The sequence below is a fragment of the Rhea americana genome, unplaced genomic scaffold (assembly GCF_003343005.1).
Source record: "Rhea americana isolate MKP2758 unplaced genomic scaffold, rheAme1 scaffold_163, whole genome shotgun sequence".
Taxonomy (NCBI): domain Eukaryota; kingdom Metazoa; phylum Chordata; class Aves; order Rheiformes; family Rheidae; genus Rhea; species Rhea americana.
This window is the reverse complement of record NW_028185739.1, coordinates 24,703-47,342: the sequence shown is the minus strand read 5'-3', so window position 1 is coordinate 47,342 and position 22,640 is coordinate 24,703. Positions and strand designations below refer to the sequence as shown.

The following is a 22,640-nucleotide window of genomic DNA, read 5'->3' as shown; positions in this document are numbered from 1 at the left end:
CAGCCTTATCGTTCAGGGAAATGTTTATCCTAAACATTTTATAGCAGAACAGCATAAACTGAGGCTTCCAAGGGAAGAAGCCCAGGCTGCAGTCAGGGAGCAGTCACTAACATCTCTTCCCCTGGTACTGCAAAAGTTAAAGATACTTTCTTACTTCTCCCCAAGAATCACATCCTCATCTCCTCAAAACTAGATCTTTTTAATCTGGCCAGAGGCCTCCTCATCACTTCCTGATGAGAAACACAGGAGACCTAACAACAGCCCTTTTAAAAACAACATCCTCGATTCCACTAACTCATTAAACAGAGAGAGCCTGGAAAGTGCCAACACTCCTATGAGAAAAGACGAGAGAGAGAGAGAGAGAGAGGAAAGAAAAAGCAGGTTATTTATAACGCCAGGCAGCATTAGGGTCTATTCAGTCTCTCCTGCAAACTGCCTGCTGCTAGGAGGTCACTCCCCAAAAACCTGCCGAGCCCGTGACCTGCAAGCACAATATTTGATCTGGGATCTAGGGCGGGCACCAACCTTTGCAAAGTGGGAGTCTCACTCACATGCTCCTTAACACTCGGGAGATCCAGGAGAACAGCCACGCTTTGGGAAGGAGGCTCTTAGCTTGGTAAGTCCAACTCTGTATTTAATATTGTGATTTTCTTTTTTTTTTTTTTTTAAGCTCCATTTCCATACCCTTGCTGGGCGGGCGGCGTGACGCTGAGCGAGGGTGCCCGCACAGTGCATGCCAGTGGCATGGGTGGCACAGCACCGCTCAAACTAATGTCGTGTCCACGTTGGGGGGAGCCCCCTCCGCTCTGGGGACTCATAACGTACTTGGCCCAGGAGGCCAAGCGAGGGGATGCACATACGTGTTAATAGACACTCAGGCTTGTGCAGGTGCCTGCTCGCAGCCCCCCCACCCACGCGCCGTTCCCTGCAAAGCACGGCTCTGCCCAGGGTGGCCGGGCAAGGGGAGAGCGTGTTTTATGCCTGACAGAAGGCAGTAGTGATGGAGGGAAAAACGCAGGGTCCATGGCTGTCCAAAGGCTGCTCCATATCTCAGCAAGGAGCTGACCCAGTTAGACCAGCAGCCTTCGGGAAGCGGGTGCAGAGATTCAGAGACGAAATACTACCGTAGCTGGCACGCTCAGCTCAGATGCCACCCCAGAAACGGGACTGAAGCTGGCTGGGGATGGGAGAAGTAACCTTTAAATAAGGTAGGGGAGAAATGGTGAGGCCAGGCTCTAGGTTTAGCGGTTTATTGAAGGGGCCACCCTGAGAAAGGCAAGGGACCCCTTGCATCAGTCCTGCCCAGCACGGAGGCACCCCCGGGAACGGGCAGCTGAGTGGCTCAGCCACCCGTCAGCGTGGCTGGAGGGAGCCCCTGTGCAGAGCAGCTCTGGTATTTTACCAGGCAAAATGCCCTGGAACGGGAGGAGGAGGAAAAACGAGTCTGCAGCCTCCTCAGTGCCAAGCTCTCAGCATGCACGGAGCATCCCTGAGCACTGCCCCTCAGCTGCAAGGGCATGCGGGAAGCAGAGAAGGAGGGAGAAAAAGACCGAGAGGGAGCCCTGCTGCCCACTGAGGTCTCAATCCCTCTTTTCTTCCAGCCGGAGCAGCCTGCCAGGGTGCCTTGGTGGCAGCATGCTCTCCGCCTCGGAGCAGAACTGTGCCCTCTTTGTGTGCTGGGCTCAGAAATAGCACCAGGGCTAGAAATACCCTCTGGCCGCCACCCGAGGCTGGGGTGCATCAGGTCAGGCACGAGCAATCCAGGCAGCTCCCTGGGAGAACGGTTTGGGTGAGGGAAGATGGAGAGGGTCCCCAGGGATGCCATTTGGGCAGGCAACTGGTACAAGGTGGGAACACCCCGTGGGTGCAGCAGGCTCCACCATCACAGCTCCATAGGGGCACTGGTGACCCAGTTGCAGCATGCTACCAGCTAGCCAGGGAGAGCAAAATGAGCAAAACAGCAATTTTGCCATTTGCACAGACAGGTCAGGAACGGGGGTACAGTGAGGTTTCATCATGCAACCCCATGGCCAACCCCTCTTGGCAGCCCTTGCGTCCAATCCTGGATTTCCCCAGCACCAAGAGAGAGTTTTGGGCAGATGTCGGAGTGAGGAACCCTTTGCCCATGTCACATAACACAGGTCCTGGCATGCCAGCCAGCCAGAGGGACAGCCATGGGTGAGAAACACTCGCTGGTGCCACGGTCCTACAGCGCAGCAGACCTTCCCCCAAGAGCCTGGCTCCTCCAGAAGCAGCTCCATGTTTTGGCTGTGCTCCTGCCGTAGGAGCAGAGCTGGCAGAAGGCACGCCGGCAGCCCCATGCTCCCAGCCACGTATATAGGAGCCAGCAGGCAGGAGAGACTCCTCTCCCCCTCTGAACAGCACAGCCCAGAGTGTTTCCTGGAGGCATTTCAAGCCGTCTCGCTCGTATGCTATCCTGTGTGCCAGGTTAGTCACCAGGGGAAGGGTGCAGGGCCCTAGCTAGAGTCCTCTCCAGCTGCCAACACGCCGTGCCGGGCACGGACGGTGTCCCCTGCGGGTGAGAGGGTGCTAGTCCCACTGCACGGAGGCGAAAGGGGCTCTGCAGCTAGACACACGGGCTTGCAACCACAGTCATGGAAAGCCTGGGGGGAACTGTGCTGCCGGGGAGCGTTCAGCCCTTCTCTCGTTTGTGTTCTAGCCCTAGACAGACCGATTTTCACAAGCACGGTCAGAACTCCAGGTTTTGCGTTGGCTCCCTTTCCTATTTGTCATGCTGGCCTCAAAGGGCAGGGGGATGATGCTGCTTTGATGTTGGGTCAGGAGAATTAGCTGAACTTGGAAAATCTAGGCTTAAGAGTCTTTTAATTTCAAAATAAGCCGGAACTTGTTTACCAGAATTTACATCAGTTGCTAGCAGAATGAACATCCTGCATTTTTGTGGGGGAAGGGCGAGCTGGATGAAACCCACAGCAAATCACATCATGAGCAAGCGTAGTATAAATATAGCTCCATCGAAACACACCACAATCTTCGTGAACCTGTTCCTGCAACTCTCGCTTTCCTCCATTTGGAGCGGAAGTAGAGCCCGGTCAGATGACGCCCACCTGAATCAATGAACTCACTGAACCGGCCACCGTGGCCTCTCGTAGGAAACACTTCAAATATTGGTTCCTCTGGGGCTGCTGCCTGTGGTGTCCAGCGGGACGCTGTGCTGCGGAGCCCTGCCTTGAGCCATGGCTGCAAGCACCCTGAACTGCAGATCTTAAGACCCCCACACATCATATATTCATGCAGCAAGTAGGCACCGAGCCCAGGTTTTAGTGCCAGCCCTGCCCTTACCCACTTGCTTTGGTGGTTAAGTCCTTTCTTCTCCCTCCCGTATATAGCCAATATACATGCAAACATTTTGGGGCAGAGTTGCGTTGCCTTGACACCTACTCTGCCTAAGGCTATGGCCCCCAGTCTCACTTCTCCACCCAGCTGTGGTAGAAATACTAGTCGTAAAGATTTTGCAAGCAAATAGCCGTTGAAATAGAGGTTCCCAGAATGCACAAGGCAAAAGGTTGGAGGTACAGTAACTTCAAACAGAGGAAATGTTTGCAGACACCTTTTTTTACTAGGATTCACACAGGACTCCTGTTACTCCAGCTGTGCTGCTGAGTGCCACCAGCCTAGCGCCAGAGCTGAGACCAGATCCAAAACTTCTGAATTCCCAGGCCATGGGGTGCAGCTCCCCTGCTTCTACCATATATGTCAGACCTGAAGTTGCTGATGATTTCCTCCCTCCTACCCCATGTTTCTCCTCCTCCCTACAGGTTCCTCCAGGGTCAGCATCATGCATTGGGCTACAGTCCTGATAGTTGCTGGTCTCTGCGGAGTCTCCCTGGGCCAGTACGATGAAGAAGAAGATTTGGCTTGGTTACAGTACTATATGCGACAGTCTCGGCTGTCATCCTATAACTACATGCCATACTATGAGGACGAAAACACTCCTTATGTTTACTCTTACCTTCCGGCTCCAGACACAGAGGCAGAGCCTGGCCCTGAACCTCAACAGGCCCCTTCACGGGAATGTCCTCAGGAGTGCGACTGCCCCCCTAACTTCTCTTCAGCCATGTACTGTGACACCCGCAATCTGAGGTATCTGCCCTTCGTGCCTTCCAGGATGAAGTACGTCTACTTCCAGAACAACCAGATCACCTCCATCCAGGAAGGGGCGTTCGACAATGCCACAGAGCTGGAATGGCTCGCGCTGCACAACAACCAGATCACCAGTGAGAAGATGGGCAAGAGGGTCTTTGCCAAGCTCAAAAACCTAGAGAGGTTATACATGAACAACAACAACCTAACCAAGATGCCCAGCCCCTTGCCCCGGTCCCTGAGAGAACTCCACTTGTCTTACAATCAGATCTCCAAGGTCCCATCCAATGCTCTGGAGGGCCTGGAGAACCTCACAGCCCTGTACCTCAGCCACAATCAGATTTTTGAAATGGGAGCATCCCTCAAAGGGCTCAAGTCTTTGATCCTTGCTGATCTGAGCTACAACCACCTCAGAAAAGTCCCTGATGGCCTCCCAATAGCTCTGGAACAGCTCTACCTAGAGTACAACCACATCAACTCCATTCCTGATGACTATTTCAGGGTCTCTCCTAAGCTGCTCTATGTGAGGATGTCCCACAACAGCCTGACAAATCAGGGTCTCTCTACCAACACTTTTAACAGCAGCAGCATCCTCGAGCTAGACCTCTCTTACAATAGGCTTCAGAAGATCCCACGGGTCAGCACCAACCTGGAGAACCTCTACCTTCAAGGGAACCAAATCAATGGTGAGCAGATCTCTGTCAGTCAAAGCACGGTGGTGCAGGGGTAGCGATAACATGCAGTGGCCAATACACCAATGGGGTGAGGAGGACACAGGGTTTTTTCCTCCCTGCTGTAGGCTGCTGAGGGTAAAGGTCTGGGTAGGAAAATGCATTCTGGGAGACTTATGCCCTGCAGGTGGCCGTTATCAAGACAGGAATGGGGCCTGCTGTGCCCCAACACACACCTGGAGCCGAAACTCCCAGCTTTGAACACTGCCCTGCAGACCCTTGCAGTGATCAGTTAAGCCATTAAACTCGTTTCCTCCAGCAGTTAGCAGGAGTCTCAGCATCTCCTGATGAGGGACACCAGACTCCACCCCCAAGAAACCAGCTGCGGGTAGAAGCTGCATGCGCTGCCTGGGGAGGGGAATGCAGCTTTGCCTTGGCTTACTCTCAAAGCTTCAGTAATCTGCGGGGTGATGTGGCCTCAAGCTTTCCTCGCGCAGGGCTCTGACAAGTCCCACCGCAGGAGGAGCGTTGCTGCTCAGCCCTCCTCTCCGGGCCCCCGCACAGCCCAGGATGCAGCCCATGGCCCCAAAGCCACTGGTGGGAACCAAGCCTGACCTTGGTCCGGCTTAGGTCCGGTGCCTAAGGGGTGGCTGCTACCCACAAGGGGCCTTCCTGCTTCTCCTGCCCAAAGAGGGAAGGTCTCGGAGATGCAGCTTTCTCAGGTGGCTCTGCTGGAGACGGGGCTTGGGGACCCGCACGTCCCCGCGGTCGTCGCAGCCTGCGCAGCTGAACCTCTCGCCCGGGCCCGGGCCCGTGACGGACGGGAGCTCGTCTTTATTAGAACCATCAACACGGCGCCTTTTGCCAGGACTAAAATTCACTCCGTTTAATGCACAAATACATAAAAAGGAACAGATTGTTCTGAGTTGCTGTTTATAAAAACAGCTACAAAAGCCATACTGAAGCTCCTGGAAAAATCCACTCTTGCTTCTTTTACCTGCCAGGCCCTAAGGTCAGGACTAGGGGAGGTGAGAAAGCCCCCGAGCAAGCTGCGCCGCGCGGCCTGGGATAAGGAAACGTTCGTGAAACCATCAGCTGTTGTAGGGGAAACACACAACCCCGCACCGACAGAGAACCGACAGAAACACAAAAACAAGAACAGATTCCCGAGTGTTTGCTTTCAAAATTTGTAGCTGTTAAAGTCTACCCACAAACGCCACGAAACCACCGCGGCTACGGGCGCGGTTTTTTTTTCCAGCTGCAGGTTTTGCAGCCGATCTTTAGCGCTTACCAAGCCCCCCGCCCTGCGGAGGGGAGCACGGCCGCCCCTACCTCCGTGCACCCGGGAGCTGCTCAGGGAAATGCTGTTGCCCTCTCCTGGACTGACAGCGATCTCCTGCGCACCTCTCTGGCAGAGGAGAGCTCCCGGCCTCTCCTCCGAGGCCTTTTCGGAGCAACCGTGCGGAGTTTCACAGCCCTTGTGAGATAGGTACGTTCAGCCCCGACAGAGAGTTCAAGGGTTGAGCCCTGGGCTTGTCACTAACGCGCTTTAGTCTTTCCCTGCATGGTCCTTCCCGACTCCCTGGCAGGCTGGTCCCTGCGGGCGGACGTGCAGCACCAGGCGCCCGGGAAGCTGCTCGGTCCCCGAGCAGCACCAAGGCCTGGAGCTTTGCTGCCCTCTAGTCGGTCACTTCTCTCCCAAATCCTGCACAAGATTTGGAATTTGCTCCACGTCCTCCCTCCGAACCCAGACTTAGCAGGGACGGTCAGGCAAGGAGGGACTGGAGCAGTCTCCTTGCAACTGCTGCAAACTGCCCTGTGTGGTGACCCCGGTGTCTCGTGCTCCTCCTGCGGCCAGGAGGCACAAGCCACATGGTCACCCCAAAGTTCAGTGAGGCTCCAAAGCCTTTCCAGTGTGTGCCTGATTTCTCCTGCCTCGGGCAGGAGAGGTGCTCATGGAAATATGCCCCAGCTGGGATGAGAGGGGATGCAGGAGGTTGCCCCTGCACAGCCCAGGCCCCGTGTCCCACAGGGACCAGGATGTCCTCCCCGCCAGGCACGCTGCCTGGGTGGTCCCACGGCTGTCCTGCCGGCTCGGGGAGTTTGGGACGGGAGGGTGTTGTGTGGAGGCTCATCAGAAAGGCCGCAGGCGCAGTTCCCAGTAAAAAGCAACGTTTTCATACGGCTCCACCCATGCTGCTATTCTTTTTTTCTACCAGCACTCAGAGCAGCAGAAGGGAGATGGAAAGGACAGCCGAGTGCCTGGGCCCTGGGAGCAGGGCCAGGGCCCCATCGTGTGGCTTTTAAACACTTGAATGTGCACAAAGCACTGTTGGCTCCTTCTGACCCTAGCCAGAAAGTTCAGTTACCCTTTTAGCTAAAGAGGGAAGGGTATTTGGTCAAAGTTTTTGGGAATAATTGGTGATCTGGGAATACTTGCAGTTTTTTCTTGCCCATCTTAACAGAGTCTGACTGTCAGAGGTCAATATCCATCAGACCCATCTCCAGACCAGGCTCACAGTGTTCCCCCAAGGTCAGTCACCTCCGATGGTGCTGGCCCACATCCATGCACCTGGATATCTGGAGAGCTCTTAGGAAGGCTGCTAGGGCCAGGTCCAGCTTGGCCCTCCAGAGCTAGATGGGAAAATGCAAGGGGCTGGTTGCTATTAGAGGTTTTGTGGGTCTGGTCTATCCAAACATCGCTGATCTCCAGCGGGGTGCCGTGAAGGGTAGTTAAGGAGCCAGCTCTCAGCTCTCGCTCTTCTTGCCTCGCAGAGTTCTCCATCAGCAGTTTCTGCACCGTCGTGGATGTCATGAACTACTCCAGGCTCCAGGTGTTGCGGCTCGATGGGAATGAGATCAAGAGGAATGCGGTGCCCCCGGATGCCCCGCTATGCCTTCGGCGCGCCACCATCATCGAGATCTAGCCTGGCCCCTGGCCCCCTCCCCGTCCTCAGGACAGTGCTCCCCCGATCCTGGGGAGACTCTCCCTCCCATTTCAATGCAGCTTGATGGTTCAACTTGGCTACCGCAGTAGTGCAATAATAAGGGTACGCCAGCAACAGCCTACGCAGGTGCCCGGCCAGGATCTGTCCGTCCCCAAACGCTCCCCCTTCCCGGCTCTCTGCAGGGAGGGGACGGGTCTCGGCATGGTTCCTCCCGACTGCCACTCTCCAGAGCACTGCTGCGCCGCCACTTCCAGGGCTTTGGGTGGGACACATCCCATCTCCAAAATGTGGCATCGAGCAGCCAGCTCCGGCTGGGAGGGTTTCAGGAGTGTGTTCTGCAGAACGAGCAAATTTAAAATGGTTCATCCCAGGCCCAGTTTTTGGCCTCAGTGGTGCTGGGAGCTGCTGAGCTGCACAGGTAAAAGGTTGAAGATTTCCTGGCTGTCAGCAGCCCTCACGCTAGGATGGGGGGAGCACGTGCATGCTTTCGCCCATCTGTCCACCCTCCACCAGCCTCCTGCTCCAAACAGCTCCAGCACTAAAGCAAATGGGATCAAAACCTTTCCTGCCACTGCAAAGCAGCCATCAGCTGCTAAGGTTAGAGGGAAACTACCCGGAGAAGCAGGCTGTTCGCAGGTGTCTCTGAAGGTGTTTCCTACACCCTGCAAGGCAGGCCATGAGGGGCAGGACTAGTGAGGTGAGGGATGGGGCACACGTGGACACGGCCCGTTTGGCTTCGTCCTTCCCCTCGGCTTGGCTGGGAGCTCTTCCCCACCCAGGCACTTGGGGGTCTCCCATTTATACAAACAGCAGTAGCACATGCATCAGCAGCACATTTTAACTTCACAAAACCCAAAAAAGCCACTCGGTTCCTTGCACGAGCTAGTTGGGGGACCAAAGGGGCAGCTGAGCTCTGGAGATGACTTGCAAAGCTGGAGAGGTCACCTAGACCCTCTGCATTTAAACTGCATGCTAACATTATAGAAACAAAAATCCAAAAAAACCTGTACTATCACCGACGCATGAACTGTAGATATCATACTGACAAATAAAGCCCTTTCTGTAACTGCATGGAGCGTGTTCAAGGAATCCCAAATGTAGCGGCCAAGTTCTGAGCATCTCAGTGGTGAGCAGGGGTTAGCTGGAAACAAATGGCCCTGAACTTTCAGGGTTTCAAGTGTAATTTGTCAGAAGAGATTAGTAAATTTGGATGCCTAGCAGGAGATGCTTAGCATTTTCAGTGGGAAAAAAAACAGCTGTTTTCCAGTCGTCAGTTAAATGTCCGTAACTAGTTACCCAAAAACTAATCAGCTATTAAAAAAAAAAAAAAAAGGCCAAAAACCCAGATGCTAATTTTGCAGGTTGATCCTCAGCCCACCACTCCCAAGCGCCAGAGATGGGTTTGCACACCCACGCTGCACCCTCTGGAGTAGAACCATCTCGACTCACGCCCCGTATGATCCCACTCGGAGCTGCCTGTCCTCCAAGGGAAGAGCAAATTCCCCTGGAAAAACCTCCCCAAACGCCCTCCCCCAGCACGGCCAGGGGGAAGCCCCCAGCGCCCCAAAACCCGCTCTGGCTCCGGGTTCCCACCCCTCTTGCAGAGCAGATTTTTCTGCAAACACAACCCAGGCTGGATTTGCCGTCTAGCGGCTGCAGCAGGCTCTACACGCCCGTACACTGCCTTCCCCGCGGGGCTGCTCCTCGCCAGCCCTTCCCATCTGGAGTCCGTGCAAAAACAGCTCCAGAAAGGAAAAAAAAATACAGCGAAAGCTGTCAGTTAAGAGCAAGGGAAGAGGAAGGATGGCTGTGCAGCCGGCAAAGTGCTTCTGCTCTGTTTTCTGGCTGCTTTCATGTTCTCCAGTGTTTGGCTCTGCTTATTTTTAACAGTTAAGCTGGAGGTGGCTTCAAAAAAAATCCTCGGCAAACACGCGCGGCCGCGGCGCAGCCGGTGCGGACGTGCCGCAGGTCCCGCTCTCACCACGGTGCCTGCTGCCGCCCAGGACCAGCCCGGTTCCCACGGTCCTGCTCCACGGAGAAACCAGCTCCGCACGAGGCCCGAGGCGGGTTTTCCCTGGAAGGGACCGGGATGAGCATAACACCTGGGCGAAGGAATGGGAACCGCCGCAGCGCGTTAGGCAGCGCGCTCCAAGCCTGGCAAACCGCACCTGGGCGTAAATCACCTCTCTGCCACCAGCCGCCGAGCTACGCACCGCGGCCCGCCGTCCCTCCAGCTTCCCGGCAGCAGCGTCCGGCCCAGCTGGAAGCAGGCCAGCGGGACGGGGACAGGAGTTACCCGCACCCGGCTGCGGGCCACACGCCGCTGCAAACACGGGAGGGGAGGATGCCTGCATCCCGCCCTGCCCGCTGCGCGCCACCACCCTCCCCGTGCTCGGGAGCTGCCGGGGCGCCCGCATGCTCCGCTCTTTGCTCCTGCGCCAAGCTTTCGCCCCGGTGCCCCTTCCAAAGTCAACACGGGCCACCAGTGCCGAGGGACGTCTGCAGGGGAGGCCCCGGCTCGGCGACCCGCCGGGGCCCCAGGGCAGCAACATGGCTCAGCCCCAGGGGCTTGGGCAGAGCCTGGGGAACACAACAGCCCCACACTGCACCCGTCCCGCAGGTGCTTTAATCCCCTCCGGCCGTTGCAATTGCTGATTTGCACCAGCTGGGGGATTGGGGCTGCATCAGCTGGGACTGGGGCTGCTTCCCCGAGGGAGGGGGGAAAGGGCCCGTCCCCTGTCCCCGGTCCCCCAGGCGCCCTTTTGCGTGCTCCCAGGCTCGCGCCTTGTTCCCAGAGGGAAAAGCCCTCGGCGATGCCGGGGAGGGGGGGGCAGAGCGCGACCCCCGACAGGCCTGCTCCGGGGAGAGGGACACGGGGTGCAAACCCGAGCGGGCTTTGCATCGGCCCCGGGGACGCGGCGGCGGCGCTGCCGCTGCAGCCCAGGCCCCCGCCACGTCCCCTTCCACCGCCCGGCCGGCCCCACGCGCCCCCCTCCCCGAAAAAGGGGGGAACCCCATTGGCGTGCCGAGCCCGTGGGCGCCCAATCGCCGTCCTGTTGCCGAGGGGCAGCTCAGCAGGGATGGAGGTTTTCCTCCCCTTCCTCCTCCTCCTCCTCCTCCTCCTGTTGCTGGGAGGAGGCTCAGAGCTGCCGTGGGAGGCTGCAGGGCTGCAGAGGAGGAGGAGGAGGAGGAGGGGGAGGAGGAAGAGGGAGCGCCGGGCTTTGTCCACCTCCAGGAGCCTAAAGGAGGGGGAAAAGCCCAAAGCAGCAAGTTTGAACCAAATAACAGCTCACGTCCGCCTCGGAGGTGTGCCCCGGGCCGCCGGCCCTTCCCCCCCCCCGCTCACCCCATCCTCTCCCCTTCCAGCATCCCGCTTCGGTCCGTTCTTTCCAGACTCAACCTAAAATCCTCCCTGTCCTTTAAGTACACCGGGAGGTGCGAGCAGAGCTGGGACCTTGTGAGCACGGGTTAAACTTCCAGCTCGGCTCAGAGCGACCCGCTGCCGAGCAGGATCGCTTTGGACCGACGTGCGCCCGCTCACGGGCCAGAAATCTGGGAAGAAAAGCGTTCCTGGCCGGAGCCCGGGCGGGCTCGGGTCAGGGCTGCCGCCCGCCGCCGTGCCACCTGCGGACGGGCGCGAGACGGGACGAGCGGTAAAAGTTGGTTATTAATAAGCTGCTCGCGGCAGCTGCGATGCTGCTGGGAAGAGATAACAAAACCGCTGCGGCAGCGGGAAAACGCCTCTTCGCGGAGACCGCCGGGGACCCGGCCGCCCTCCCTGGCCCCTGGCAGACCCGTTTCGCCGAAGAGCAGGCTGAGGCTGGCAGAAGTTTTCCGGGGGTGGGGGGGAACCGAGCGCGGCGGAGCCAGGGCTTCGCTGCCCGGCGCTGGGAGCACGCGCAGCCCGGGGGCGCGAGCAGGCTGCCCCTCGCCCCGCGCGTCCGCCCTCGGGCGGGGGGGAGAGGGGAAGGGCAGGAAATTCCCGAGCTGTTGGGCTCCCGTTCTTGCCTTCCCTTTTGTTTCGCTCGCCATCTGTCCCGCAGCCCCGCGCCGGCCGCCGCTCGCGCCGCACGTGCCGTAAATACCAAGACGGGCTTTGTGTCCGCTCGAAAGCCGTGCCGCCGGTCCCGAAGCCTTCGCCAGCGCGGCCGCCGGGCTCCTCGGGCCGCTCGGCGCCCCGGCGGGACTGCCGGCGGCAGGGCTCTCTGCAAACCCCTCGCTGGGGCAAATTCAACCATTTCCACTTGAGATTTACCCCGGCGGGGGCGAGGGGGGAGACGGGTCCTCGCTCTTTAAACGAGCGCCGCAGGCTGGTGTCTGCGCCCCGCCGCAGCCTTTTCACTCACAACAAAGCAGAGAGCAAGGCGGCGAGGGCAGCTGCTCCGCTTCGGTCCGCTCCTTCCCCTTTTCTGCTTTATCTCGTGCTATAATGGAAATAAACTCCCTGGTAAAAGGGCACTGTGCGAGGGAAAACGGCCTCGTCCTGCACCTGGCAGCGCCTGGGCCCTGGCGGGGGCTCGCTGACAGCGTTGCACGTAGCGGATTCCCACTAACGCTCATTCCCAGAGGTTCCCCAAAGGAGCGGGCGTCGCATCCGTGCAACGGCGGCGGCAAGGGCTGCCCCCCGCAGCGGCGCAGCGCCGGGCTCCGCTGCGCCGGGGTTGCGCCGGGCGGGGGTTTGCGACGGCGACGGGGCAGGCAGGTTCGTAGCAGCCCGGCGAGGGACTTGCTCGAACGCGTCCCAGCGTGATCCGGCCGGTCCCGGGAGCTGCCCCCTGCACCAGCGCGCGCCCCTCGGGGACAAGGGCACAGCGTCCCTCGGGGACAGGGACACGGCATCTCTCGGGGATGGGGCAAAGCATCCCTTGGGGAAGGGGACGTGGCATCCCTGTGCATCAGCAGCACTGCACCCCTGGGGCATAGGGGCACAGCGTCCCTCGGGGACCGGGCACCCCTTCGGGGTGGGGATCAGGGACATCGGTCCGAGACCGCAGAGCTCCGAGTCGCCGGAGGAAGCGCCCCGACAGCGTCGCAAGCTGCTGCTCCCCCTGCTCGCTCGTCGCGGCGCGGGACGTGTCGGGATGCCGGCCCCTCTCGCAGCGGGCTGCTCCGGCTGCAGCGCGTGGGKGGGGGGGGGGAAAGGGGGGAGGGGGTTCAGCATTGGGCTGCCCTATTTTGACAGCCTCCTTAGAAAACCGTAAATTGCTATTATAATATTTAATAAGAATCATATGCAAATTGCCCAGCGAGCCGAGCGAGCTCTGCCCTGACCCGTGCGCTGCAGAGAGGCCTCTTTTCTCCCCGGCTCCCTCCGCCTTCTCTGGGAAACAAAAGGTGCAAAGTTTAGTGGTGCATGAAAGGAGAAACAAAACGCAGCCCCGGGCCCCCCTCGCCCCGGCCGCGGCCCCCCCCACCGCCCCACCAGACAGATGGCAGCAGTTGTCCCCGCACACCAGTTGCTCGCCGCCGCAAAAAGCCCCTTTTATCCCCCAACAGGTCGTAAATGCGAGCGTCGGGGCCGCCGAGCGGCGGGGGCCGGGGCCGGGCTCTCCCCGCGGGACGCTGGGCGGACAACAACAAAAAAAAAAGCAGCTGAAAGCGGCCCCTCTCCCGGCCCATCTGGCCAGGCCCCCGGAGCCCCTCGCCCACGCGCTCGCCTCCCCGGGGGCCGCGCACAGGCGAGCAGCGCGGCGGGCTGGCGGCGGCGTTCGGCACGCTGCCCGCAACGCGGCGGCCCTCCTCGAGCCTCCCGCGCGCCCCGAGACCTCTGCGCATCGGCGGCACCCCGAGAGCGGCCGGAGGCTGGGCCGGAGCCGGCAGGCTGCCTCCCCCGGGATTGCACCGGTTCCCGGCAGGGCTGTGCCCCATCCGGACCCAGCTCCAGGCAATTTTCCTTCCAGGAAAGCCGCTGCCCAGCAGGGACCGTCCTCCCTCCCAAGCTAGCCGACACGGCCCTGGGACGCGCACGCAGACTTTCCTCCCCGCCAGGAGCAGCCCCTTCCCCTCCGTCTGCACCGTAATTTTTAACGAGCCGGTGGGCTGCGCGGGAGCCGCGCGCTCCCCACCCCGGAGCCGCCCGCGAGGAAGCGAGCAGGCAGGGAGCGGAGACGGGGCTGCGCCTCAGCCCGCTGGCAGCGTTTGTGGTTGTTTGGGGGGAATTTTTTTTTATTATTTTAAGTTAGCATTAAGCAACACTTCGGTCTGCCCCAGCTGCTTTGGAGCTGCTCCAAGCACAGCAAGCGGAGAGGGACGAGCCGCAGACAACGCCGAGGCGGTTCCTGCGCCGCGGCGGGGCGAGGCGAGTGGGTGTGCGGTGGGTGCGACGCAGCGCTTGCATCTGCAGATGACCTTTCTGGAGGAAGGAGGTTTTTTTCCACGGGTTGCTTCAGCTTTTAGCAAGGATTGGAAAGGCAGAGCTGCGTACGCACTTGTCTTTACGCTGGTTCAGGGGCCCTGGCTGCGGGCGGCGCTGTGCCAGGACGGGTCCTGGCTGCGGAGATGGCCCAGTCGCTCCCCTTGGACCCCTTTGCTCCAGCCATGCCACGGGGCAGATGCTAGATAGGCCCGAGAGCTGGCTGGGGGGAGGGCAGGAGGAAAAGGAAGGTCTGTCAACAGGGCTGCAGGGCAGGGAGCGGGGAGGAAGAGCAGGCAGGAGCTTGGCAAACCCAGACACTCGGACCCGAATGCCCACCCACGTCCGCGGCTCGGGGAAGGGCTCGGCTCAGCCCTCCCGCGCTGCAGAGCTGGAGGCAAAGCCGCGATCCAGGCGGTTTTCCTCATGCTGGCGGCCCTGAGCCTCCGGCATCCACGGAGGCTCCCACCCTGGGCAGCTTCGCTGGTGCAAACGGCGCGGTGCCAGCGTTTGCACCCGTGCAAACGGCGCGGTGCCGGTGCTTGCACCCGTGCAAACGCCGCAACGCTGGCGCTTGCTAGTGCGAGCGGTGGAGACGGCAGAGCGGGCTGGAGGGCAGCTCCCAAAGCCCTCGGGGGGGCCGGGGCGGCACGGGCTCCCCCAGGCCTCCCCGCGCCTCCGCTCCCCTCCCCGGGCTGCGGAAGGGCAGCGAGCGGCGGCGTCTCCGCAGATACAGGCTTCAGCCACGCTGCCGCCCGACGGCCTCGCGGCGCCGAGGCGGACACGGCCCCGCTCTTCCCAGCGGCCCCGCTGCGGGCAAAGAGGGCAGGAAGCACCTGGAGGGGGCCGAGCCCCCCCGGGCGACGGAGCCGGGGCAGGGAGGGGGCTCGGCGCCTCCGGGTTTCACTTCTGTCCCTGCTCCAGCTGCAAACACAAACAGCGGCAGCTTCACCATCTCGCTCCTCCGGCCCCGCTCGCGCCCCCCTGTCCTGAGATGGATCTGCCACGCAGCCCAGACGGGAGGGTGAGGGGCGGCCGACTCCTCCGCCCACCAGAAACAGGCATTTTTTTTTCTTTTCCAACAAACTTGTCACAAACACCGAGTTTCTAAAGCGCCCTGCTCTTCCCAGCCTCGGGGGAAGGGTGGTAAAACTACTTCGAGCCAGGAACAAGGAGGACGGGGGACGAAGGGGGAAGAGGCCTGGCTTCTGTGGGAAACGCAAAAATAACCCCGGCAAGCGGTTCTGCGTCCTAAATGCTGATGCTGCTTTTTCAGTAAGTTAGAACCGAGAAACGTTCAACTTCTGTTAAAGGGACCCCAGGAAAGCGGAGCAGGACGTTAAATAAACGCGAAAAAGGGGGGAAAACCACACAAAAAAAATACAAGCAAATATTTTGCCATGAATTAGCCAACATATCCTTGGGGACCTGGGGGGACCCTGCCCTGCGCCTGGCTGCCACCGTCCCGTGAGGACATCCTGCGCGGCGCTTTGGGGCTTGCACGGTCCGCGCCCCCCCAGCAGGCCAACCCCAGCTCTGGGGCCCGGGGCTCCCCAGGAAGCCTTGCACCTCCCATACACCGGTAAAAGAAAGGATGGGACATTAAAACCCGCTGGCTTTTCTACTCCGCATGGGCACAAAAAGCCCTTTCGGATGGCTGAGACGGGAGAGCGCTTTCCCCCGCGGAGCCCATGCGGCTCAGCCTCGCGTCCTGCCCTTCCCCGCTCCGGCAGGACGTTTCCAAGGGGAGCCGGCTGCAACCTGGAAATCGCACGTTTCGTGGCAACCTCCAGGCTCGAGCCTGGGCTCGCAGGAGCCTGCGTCCCCGCAGAAGGGCCGTGGGAGCGCGGCAGGGCTGCGAACCGGCCCCTGCGCACCGCGGAGGTTTGCAGGCACATCCAGAGGGCAAAGGGCTGAGCGGTTACCAACGCCACATCAGAGATGCGCGGTCACCTGCTTTTGTATAACACAGCAATCCCTGATTACAGGGGACAAAATCTGACCGAAGGTCTTCAAATCTTGACACTTCTCTACCCTTCCAGAAATGCCCAAGTGAAAAGATCCTAACTAAAATCAAGCAAAAGCTTGGCAGAAAATGAGTCCAGATTTCAACAGGGAAAAGCTGGGGGCAGTGGACGAGGGTGTTTTATTTATTTTCTGTGCTTTTCATGAGCTGCTGCAAGCTCACAGGGGAGGCAACTGGGTCCCAGGTGATACCACACAAGGGATAGCCCTGTATTCTCTTTCTCCTCTGTGCCCCAGGAAGAAATCCATACCAGAGGTCTTCTCTGTAACATGGGGGTTTCATGGTGAGAAAATATGACAAAGCTATAGCCTAGCATCAAAAAGTCTGGGAAGGGCTTGCCAGGCAGATAAAGATGCACCCCCAAAGTACCCCAGCTTGTCCACAGGACACCAGGTATCACGATCCTACCAGAAGAAAAATGACAAGCAAAATAAAAATAGCAGCTGAGTCACCGATCGAAAGGCTAGCACAGGGGATCTGGTTACCGGGCAGGTATCACTGACTCCACACCCAACACTCCCCTGCGTAAGGGCTGTATTTTTATCTTGGTCACGAGCAACTCAAGTTCTGGCTAATCTCAGTGCCAGCCCCAACACCAGCCACGGACCGCAGGACCGTGCCACAGACCGAGCCAGCCCCAACTTACCACCGACAGGCTGGGCGCCGTCCTCCACCCAAACGCGTGAAGCCTTTGAACCTGCATGACTCCCGCGTAATCAGGACAGCCATCCTCCCCAACAGCCTCATTTCTCAAGCAGCAGCAATTCGGGTGTGTTCACGGAAACTAATGAAGGGATGAGTTTAAAAAGGAGTGGCTTTGACACAGCACCAGAACCGGTCCACAGAATTATTTGCCTTAGAAGTAGCATATTAGGGTAAAAGCAAGGGAGAAGGAATGGGCCTTACCCCTGCCTGGGAGAGCGGCGGGATCAAGCCTTCGATCCCTGCTTGGTGCCACTTCTTCAGAGAGCAGGTTTGGGGGCTGCACAGCAAAGCTCATGGGAAGGGCCGTGCAGGCTGCAATTTGCACTCCAGTGACCTCCCCAGAAAGGCTTTGGTGAGTTTTGGACTGAAACTAGCATTAACAGCCCTGAGTCAGTTGAGTTGGTCCTTAAATAGGGGCAGCTCACCCCTGAGAGCAGACACGTGGTTAAACATATTAGCTTGATACCCAGAGACCAGGGATATGGCTCATGGCTGGACACACTGAAGTCACCAGCCTTCAGGCACAGCCAAAACAGGATCTCCAGTGAATCAGCCTTGGCTGCCTTTATCATGACAGTCCCAGATATCCTCCACTTCAACCCCATGATCTCTCAGCCTTCCTCCTTTGCAGGCAAGCGGCTGCTGACTCAGTCATCCTTGGAAGGACTGTGGGGATGGGGAGGTTCAGCGAGGAGAGGTCACAGCCCTCCATGAGGTCTGCTCCCTGGTTAGGATCGTTCATTTCTGATTTCTAAGATTTTTATGCTGCTTCTAGTGTTGGGTGCAGGAAAAATAATAATAATAATAGACTTAGCAATCCACTTTATAACCCTTTCTTCCTGCACTGGCAGGACCCAGGATTTCCACAATACTGCAGTGAATAAATCCCTTGCTGCCTAAGCCAGAATCCCATAGGGTCAGCACAGGAAAGGAGAGGAGGCCAGACACCTACGGCTGTGCAGTAGTCAGACCTATCCCCAGTCTTCATTCCTCAGGTTTAAAGGGTCAGATTTAGAGTCAGCATGCTGCGTAAGGAGCTTTTTTCCAAGCCTCCTCCTTGACACATCTGGACATAAGCAGCTATCCCACACTTAAACCAAGCCCACAGTATCTGCAGTGTGGGTTTTAGGCTGAAATCCCAACCCTAACCCACTTTGTAAGCACAAAAGAGTTCCCAGCAAGAAAACAAGGCTCATTTATACTGCTACATTTTTATTAAAGTAACAAAAGCATACCTTTGTCAAAGGATCTGTACATTCTGCATATAAAAACACTGCTATACAATTAGTAACCATCCACTCCCTCCTCCAAACATAGCTTACAAGCTTTCTACCATTTTCACCAAATACAAGAAGCAGGTCCTGTTCAACAGTCCAGCTTGTTTTGAAAAAAATGAAAGGAAAATCCCCAAAATGTTCTTAAAATACACACCATTCAGCTCTGCAATTGAGTCCCAGGCTTACAGGCAGAAGGCAACAGAACACACTAATTCACAGCTTTTACATGTAACCAGCTACAAGAGAAATTAATTACACCCAACTTTGGTTGGTTTTGAAGCTAAAAAACAAGACACTTTAATGTTAGACTCCTCCATGCCAGGGCCAAAAAGAATGAGGTTTGGCTATTTTTGCTTTGAAAGTGAGGGCACATTAAGAGCAATCACAGAATATTCCTCCAGTTGTGGGCTGCCACCCACAAACTTCTCTAGTGAGACAGAAGGAAGAGAATATGAGGATAAATCTTAGAAGACCATATTGATCATGACAAATTACAACCCAAGGAAGTACCAGCCTTTGGGAAGTTCCCAATCCAGCCAAGCACACCTCTATTTGTCCTGGACACACTGCATATCTCATCTCAGGCTTTCTACACATCCAGGTGAAAAATAAGGACTCCAAACAGCACTTGGTACTCTCCTCCTTGAAAACAATTTCCTTTTCGGAAGTTCCCAAATATTCCCTTCTCTTTGCGACATCACTTATTGCACAAGTTCATCAAGGGAAAAGTTCCAGTGCTTTATTTCAGCTTCTGCTTTGCTGATGTGAGAAATTTAAGTGATGTAGAAGGAAGTGATGCAACTTCAGAGCTATAGTCTGCTATTACTGTGCAAGGACAAACAACTCACCGCTTGGCATCTTTACAGGATAAAAGAATTGAGGCTGGTTTTCCAGTTCAACAACTCATGATTCAAAACTGCAAAAATCCATACCTAGTTTTTCACATGACAAGTAATTGGAGAGTTGGAAAGCTCTGCTGAATTTTCTAGTATACTTAGGCTAAGAACTGTGGCAAATTGGAGGTTTCCTTCCTCTCCCAGAATGTCCAAGATTTAGAAATATATTGCACAAATGTTTGAGAACTTGACTCAAAGGCTGGGAAAGAATAACTCTGGTTATGCCAGTCAGCTGCCAGGTCAAAAAGGAAGGTGAAAATGTGCTGTGAAACAGATCTGAGAAAGTTTCATTAGACCAAACCACGTCAGTGCCCTGGTTTTTAGATCGCTTCTCCCAGCATCACTGGAGGAACACCAGGTGGTTAGTACAAAGGCAACAGACACTCAGCATCCTGGCAAAGGCTCATTCCTCAACAGGTAGATAAAGGTCTCAGGGCAGCACTTGCCATTCCCACTCCATCTGTAGTTGCCAGAGCAATTTAAGGGCCAAATCCTGAACACTCAGGCAAAGTCTCCCTGAATACAAGTACCACTGGGACTCCAAGAGGAGTTTTGCTTGAACAGGCAAAGCACAGAATCAGGCATTAGTTGTGCAAAACAGTTATGTACCAAAAAATCTGAACCAAGTGATGCCCCTTTATCAACAGGCACAGCTCCCACTGTCAGCCACTTGCCAATTACTCAGAGAAGGAAGAGAGGGAAAAAGTGTTTCAATTTAAAAACATCGTGACACCATAGCACCCAATAGTCCCAGCCTCAGAACAGACACACACAGCAGGAAGATACTCCCAAAATTTCCAGTGAAGAGATGGTGCAAAAGGGGTTCTTGTACACCAACCGCTAGGGCACAAGGCAAGTTGCTACAGCTCATTTGGGGAAGCAACACTGCAGGTCATCAGCGAAAGATCAGGTAATTTGTAAAGCAAAAAAAGACCAGAATCTACTCAGAGCACAGAGAGCCACATAGCAGGTCATGGTCTGGATGGCTCTGAGCCCCACGGAGATGAACTGTGTTGCTCACAGCTGTTTAGTGCTGACCTCGTTTTAACAACCTTCTGTGTGCAGCATGAGCAGTAGACAAAACCCAGGTATTGAGGAGTACCAAAAAGACACAGCACTCCAGTATCACCCCAGCAGCTGCAATACTCATCTTTGGAACCATCTTTGCTGTACCCCATTTCACAGGGCACCAATATCCTCATGGCCTCTTCAGTCCAGTGGTGGACAAGAGAGGTAGAGGCTGGAGGTGGCCACATGCCCCCATCAGTTCACACTGGGAGTGGGGCAGAGCTGCAGCCTCTGAAGTCAGCACATCCACAGGAGACATGCAAGAGTAAGGAGAAGGACCCTCAGCACCATCAAGCCCAGAGGTGAGGTTCCCCCAAACACTATATCCAGGCCCCAGACAGAGGTCAGACCAGTTGGAGAGTGGAAAGGTTAGTGAAGGAAAGCACACCTCCCTTGTCCCTTCTCCAACAATACTGTAATACTTTGTGATAAACAACATTGTTGGGTACCAGGACTGGGAGAAGGTAACATGGTCATCTCCTGCCACCAAGACATGCTTCCCAGTTTTGCTCTTCCCCGTCTTCCTCCATTCCAAGCTGCCTGAGTGAGCAACCCAGCCCACCAAAATTGCCATCCAACACTAATTAGGTAGATATCGGCTTCATAATAAAAACTCATAAGCTTGCAACAGCTTTAAAAAGGCACCTAAGACACTGCTTCTGTCCAAAGCAGTGCCTGATATTTTAATTTTGGATTTTCTTGGATTTTTTTTAAAAAATATAAATAGCTCTTCATCTTAAAAATAGATCCTCAGGTGAGGTATACAGTAGCCTGTGTCTTGGCAGTGTAAGGACAAAAGGAGTATTTAGCTGGAGACAGTCATGATGTAGTTTTTGGAAGGGCTGGTGCGACCTATCATCATCTGGTTCTTACAGGTAAGCATCCCATAGGAGCTCACAGGTTTTGTTGCAGTCGCTTCGTACAAGACGCAGATGGAGCCATCCTCACCAATACGGTAGGACACCTCATAGGGGTCCACCCAGAGCGTGAGCTCGCTGGGCAGGAGCTGATAGAGCTGCGGTAGACTGAGTCCGATCTGGCTAGCTGCCTTACTGATAATTGGGTCCATTTTGTGATTGATCCGGATGCAGCGATACCCAGAGCCTTTGAACGGTTTCTCAGGAAACCAGTGATGTTTGTAGTGCTCTACAAGAGAGGCAAGAAGGAAAGAGTGGTAAGCAGACAGGCAACAGCTATAAGGAAGCCTGTATCCCCCTGCAATCCCAAGGGAGCCCTACAACCCACAGAAGGAAAAAATCAAGTCCTCTCTATCTCCCTCCATCAGACAGAGGCTCTAGAGCAAAGCGCTCAACTCAGCTGCCGTTTGCTCCGAGGCGCAGGAGCGCAGCTCTTCAGGTCCTAGCAAGCCCGGGCAGGACAAAGCCACAGCGGCTGCCGAGACAGGACCCCAACACCTTCACCTCGACCACTGGGGTGGCTGCAGGAGATACTGGTATCACCAGCAATTAAACACTGCGGTCTGGGAGTAACATCCAGGTCACGCTACAAGCTCAGTGGCGCACCACTATCCCTTATCTCAGCACGGCAACAAACTGTTCCTTCCCAGGACCGATAACACAAGAGCCGCGCCAGCCTGGGAGGAGACCCCCAAACCACCCTGCTAGCACCAAGCCCGAGATGTGCTGTGCTGGGGGGGGAGGGACACCCAGACCCAGCTAGTGTCCAGGTCCTGGAGGGATGGGCTAGGAGCAGAGGGGCTGCTGTGTCTGCGGGAGAGGGTCTCGAGGTGCTCACCCCACAGCCCAGGGGAACACGGGCGGGCACCTGGTCCGGGAAGCGACACGGGTGACTGCCAAGAAAGGATGCATGCAGACACCCAACCCCAGAAGGGAGACAGGCGGGTGCCGGCCCAGGCAGGGGCCACAGCTGGATACTGGGGAAGGACACGGGTAAGAGCCCGGTCCCGGGGAGGGCCGAGGAAAACACGGGTGTGCTGCGCTCCTCCCGAAACTTCTTCCCCTCCCCTCGGGGCGCCCGGAAAGCTTTTCCCCAGCCCCAGATAGGGAGGCAGGGGCGGCCCTGGGGGCTGCGCGCTGCCAGGGGCCGCGTCTCACCTGCGAGCGCCTCCCGCAGCGCCCCGCTAAACACCTGCAGCTGCTGCTCGCTGACGCAGCCCCGCGTCCGCAGCAGACTGGAGACGAAGCCCACGGCGGCGGCGATCTCGGGGGCCATGTCCGCCCGCGGGCCGCCGCTGCGACGCTGGCCCTGGTTCATGGCTCCGGCTCCCGGGAGGAGGTGGCGGCGCGGCCCCTTTAAGGCTGCGGCTGGCGGCGGCTCCCCGGCGCGGCGCGGCCTCGCGCTCCGCTCGGCTCCGCTCGGCTCATGGGGCGCCGCGAGCGCCGCGCCGCCCTTAAATGGGCCTGCCCGGGGCGGCGTCATCGGCCGGGCGGCCGCCATTGGCCGAGGGGGCGCGCTATGCTAATACAGGCTGACGTCAGCACAGTGGAAGGAGTGACGTAGCTGCGCGGATGACAATGGTGGCGGGGGGGGGTGACCCGGGCGCTATTTTTAGGGTCGACCGAGACTGGCTGCGCCCTCCCCCCCCCGCCGGAGG

At 57.3% G+C, this 22,640-nt stretch overlaps 2 protein-coding genes across 2 annotated transcripts; one reads left to right on the top strand and one right to left on the bottom strand.

The window, feature by feature from the left end:
- The first annotated feature begins 229 nt into the window (after positions 1 to 229).
- On the top strand, positions 230 to 8,812 carry FMOD (fibromodulin). The gene is made up of 3 exons (XM_085300327.1): positions 230 to 616; positions 3,798 to 4,808; positions 7,569 to 8,812. The coding sequence occupies exons 2-3, from the start codon at positions 3,818 to 3,820 to the stop codon at positions 7,718 to 7,720; spliced, it is 1,143 nt and encodes a 380-aa protein (XP_085156453.1). The 5' UTR covers positions 230 to 616; positions 3,798 to 3,817; the 3' UTR covers positions 7,721 to 8,812.
- Positions 8,813 to 18,016: 9,204 nt separating this feature from the next.
- On the bottom strand, positions 18,017 to 22,405 carry BTG2 (BTG anti-proliferation factor 2). Its single transcript, XM_085300326.1, has 2 exons — positions 22,141 to 22,405; positions 18,017 to 21,211 (listed from the first exon to the last, which is right to left on the bottom strand). Exons 1-2 carry the CDS (start codon positions 22,298 to 22,300, stop codon positions 20,871 to 20,873), a joined length of 501 nt encoding a protein of 166 aa, XP_085156452.1. The 5' UTR covers positions 22,301 to 22,405; the 3' UTR covers positions 18,017 to 20,870.
- Positions 22,406 to 22,640: the final 235 nt, after the last annotated feature.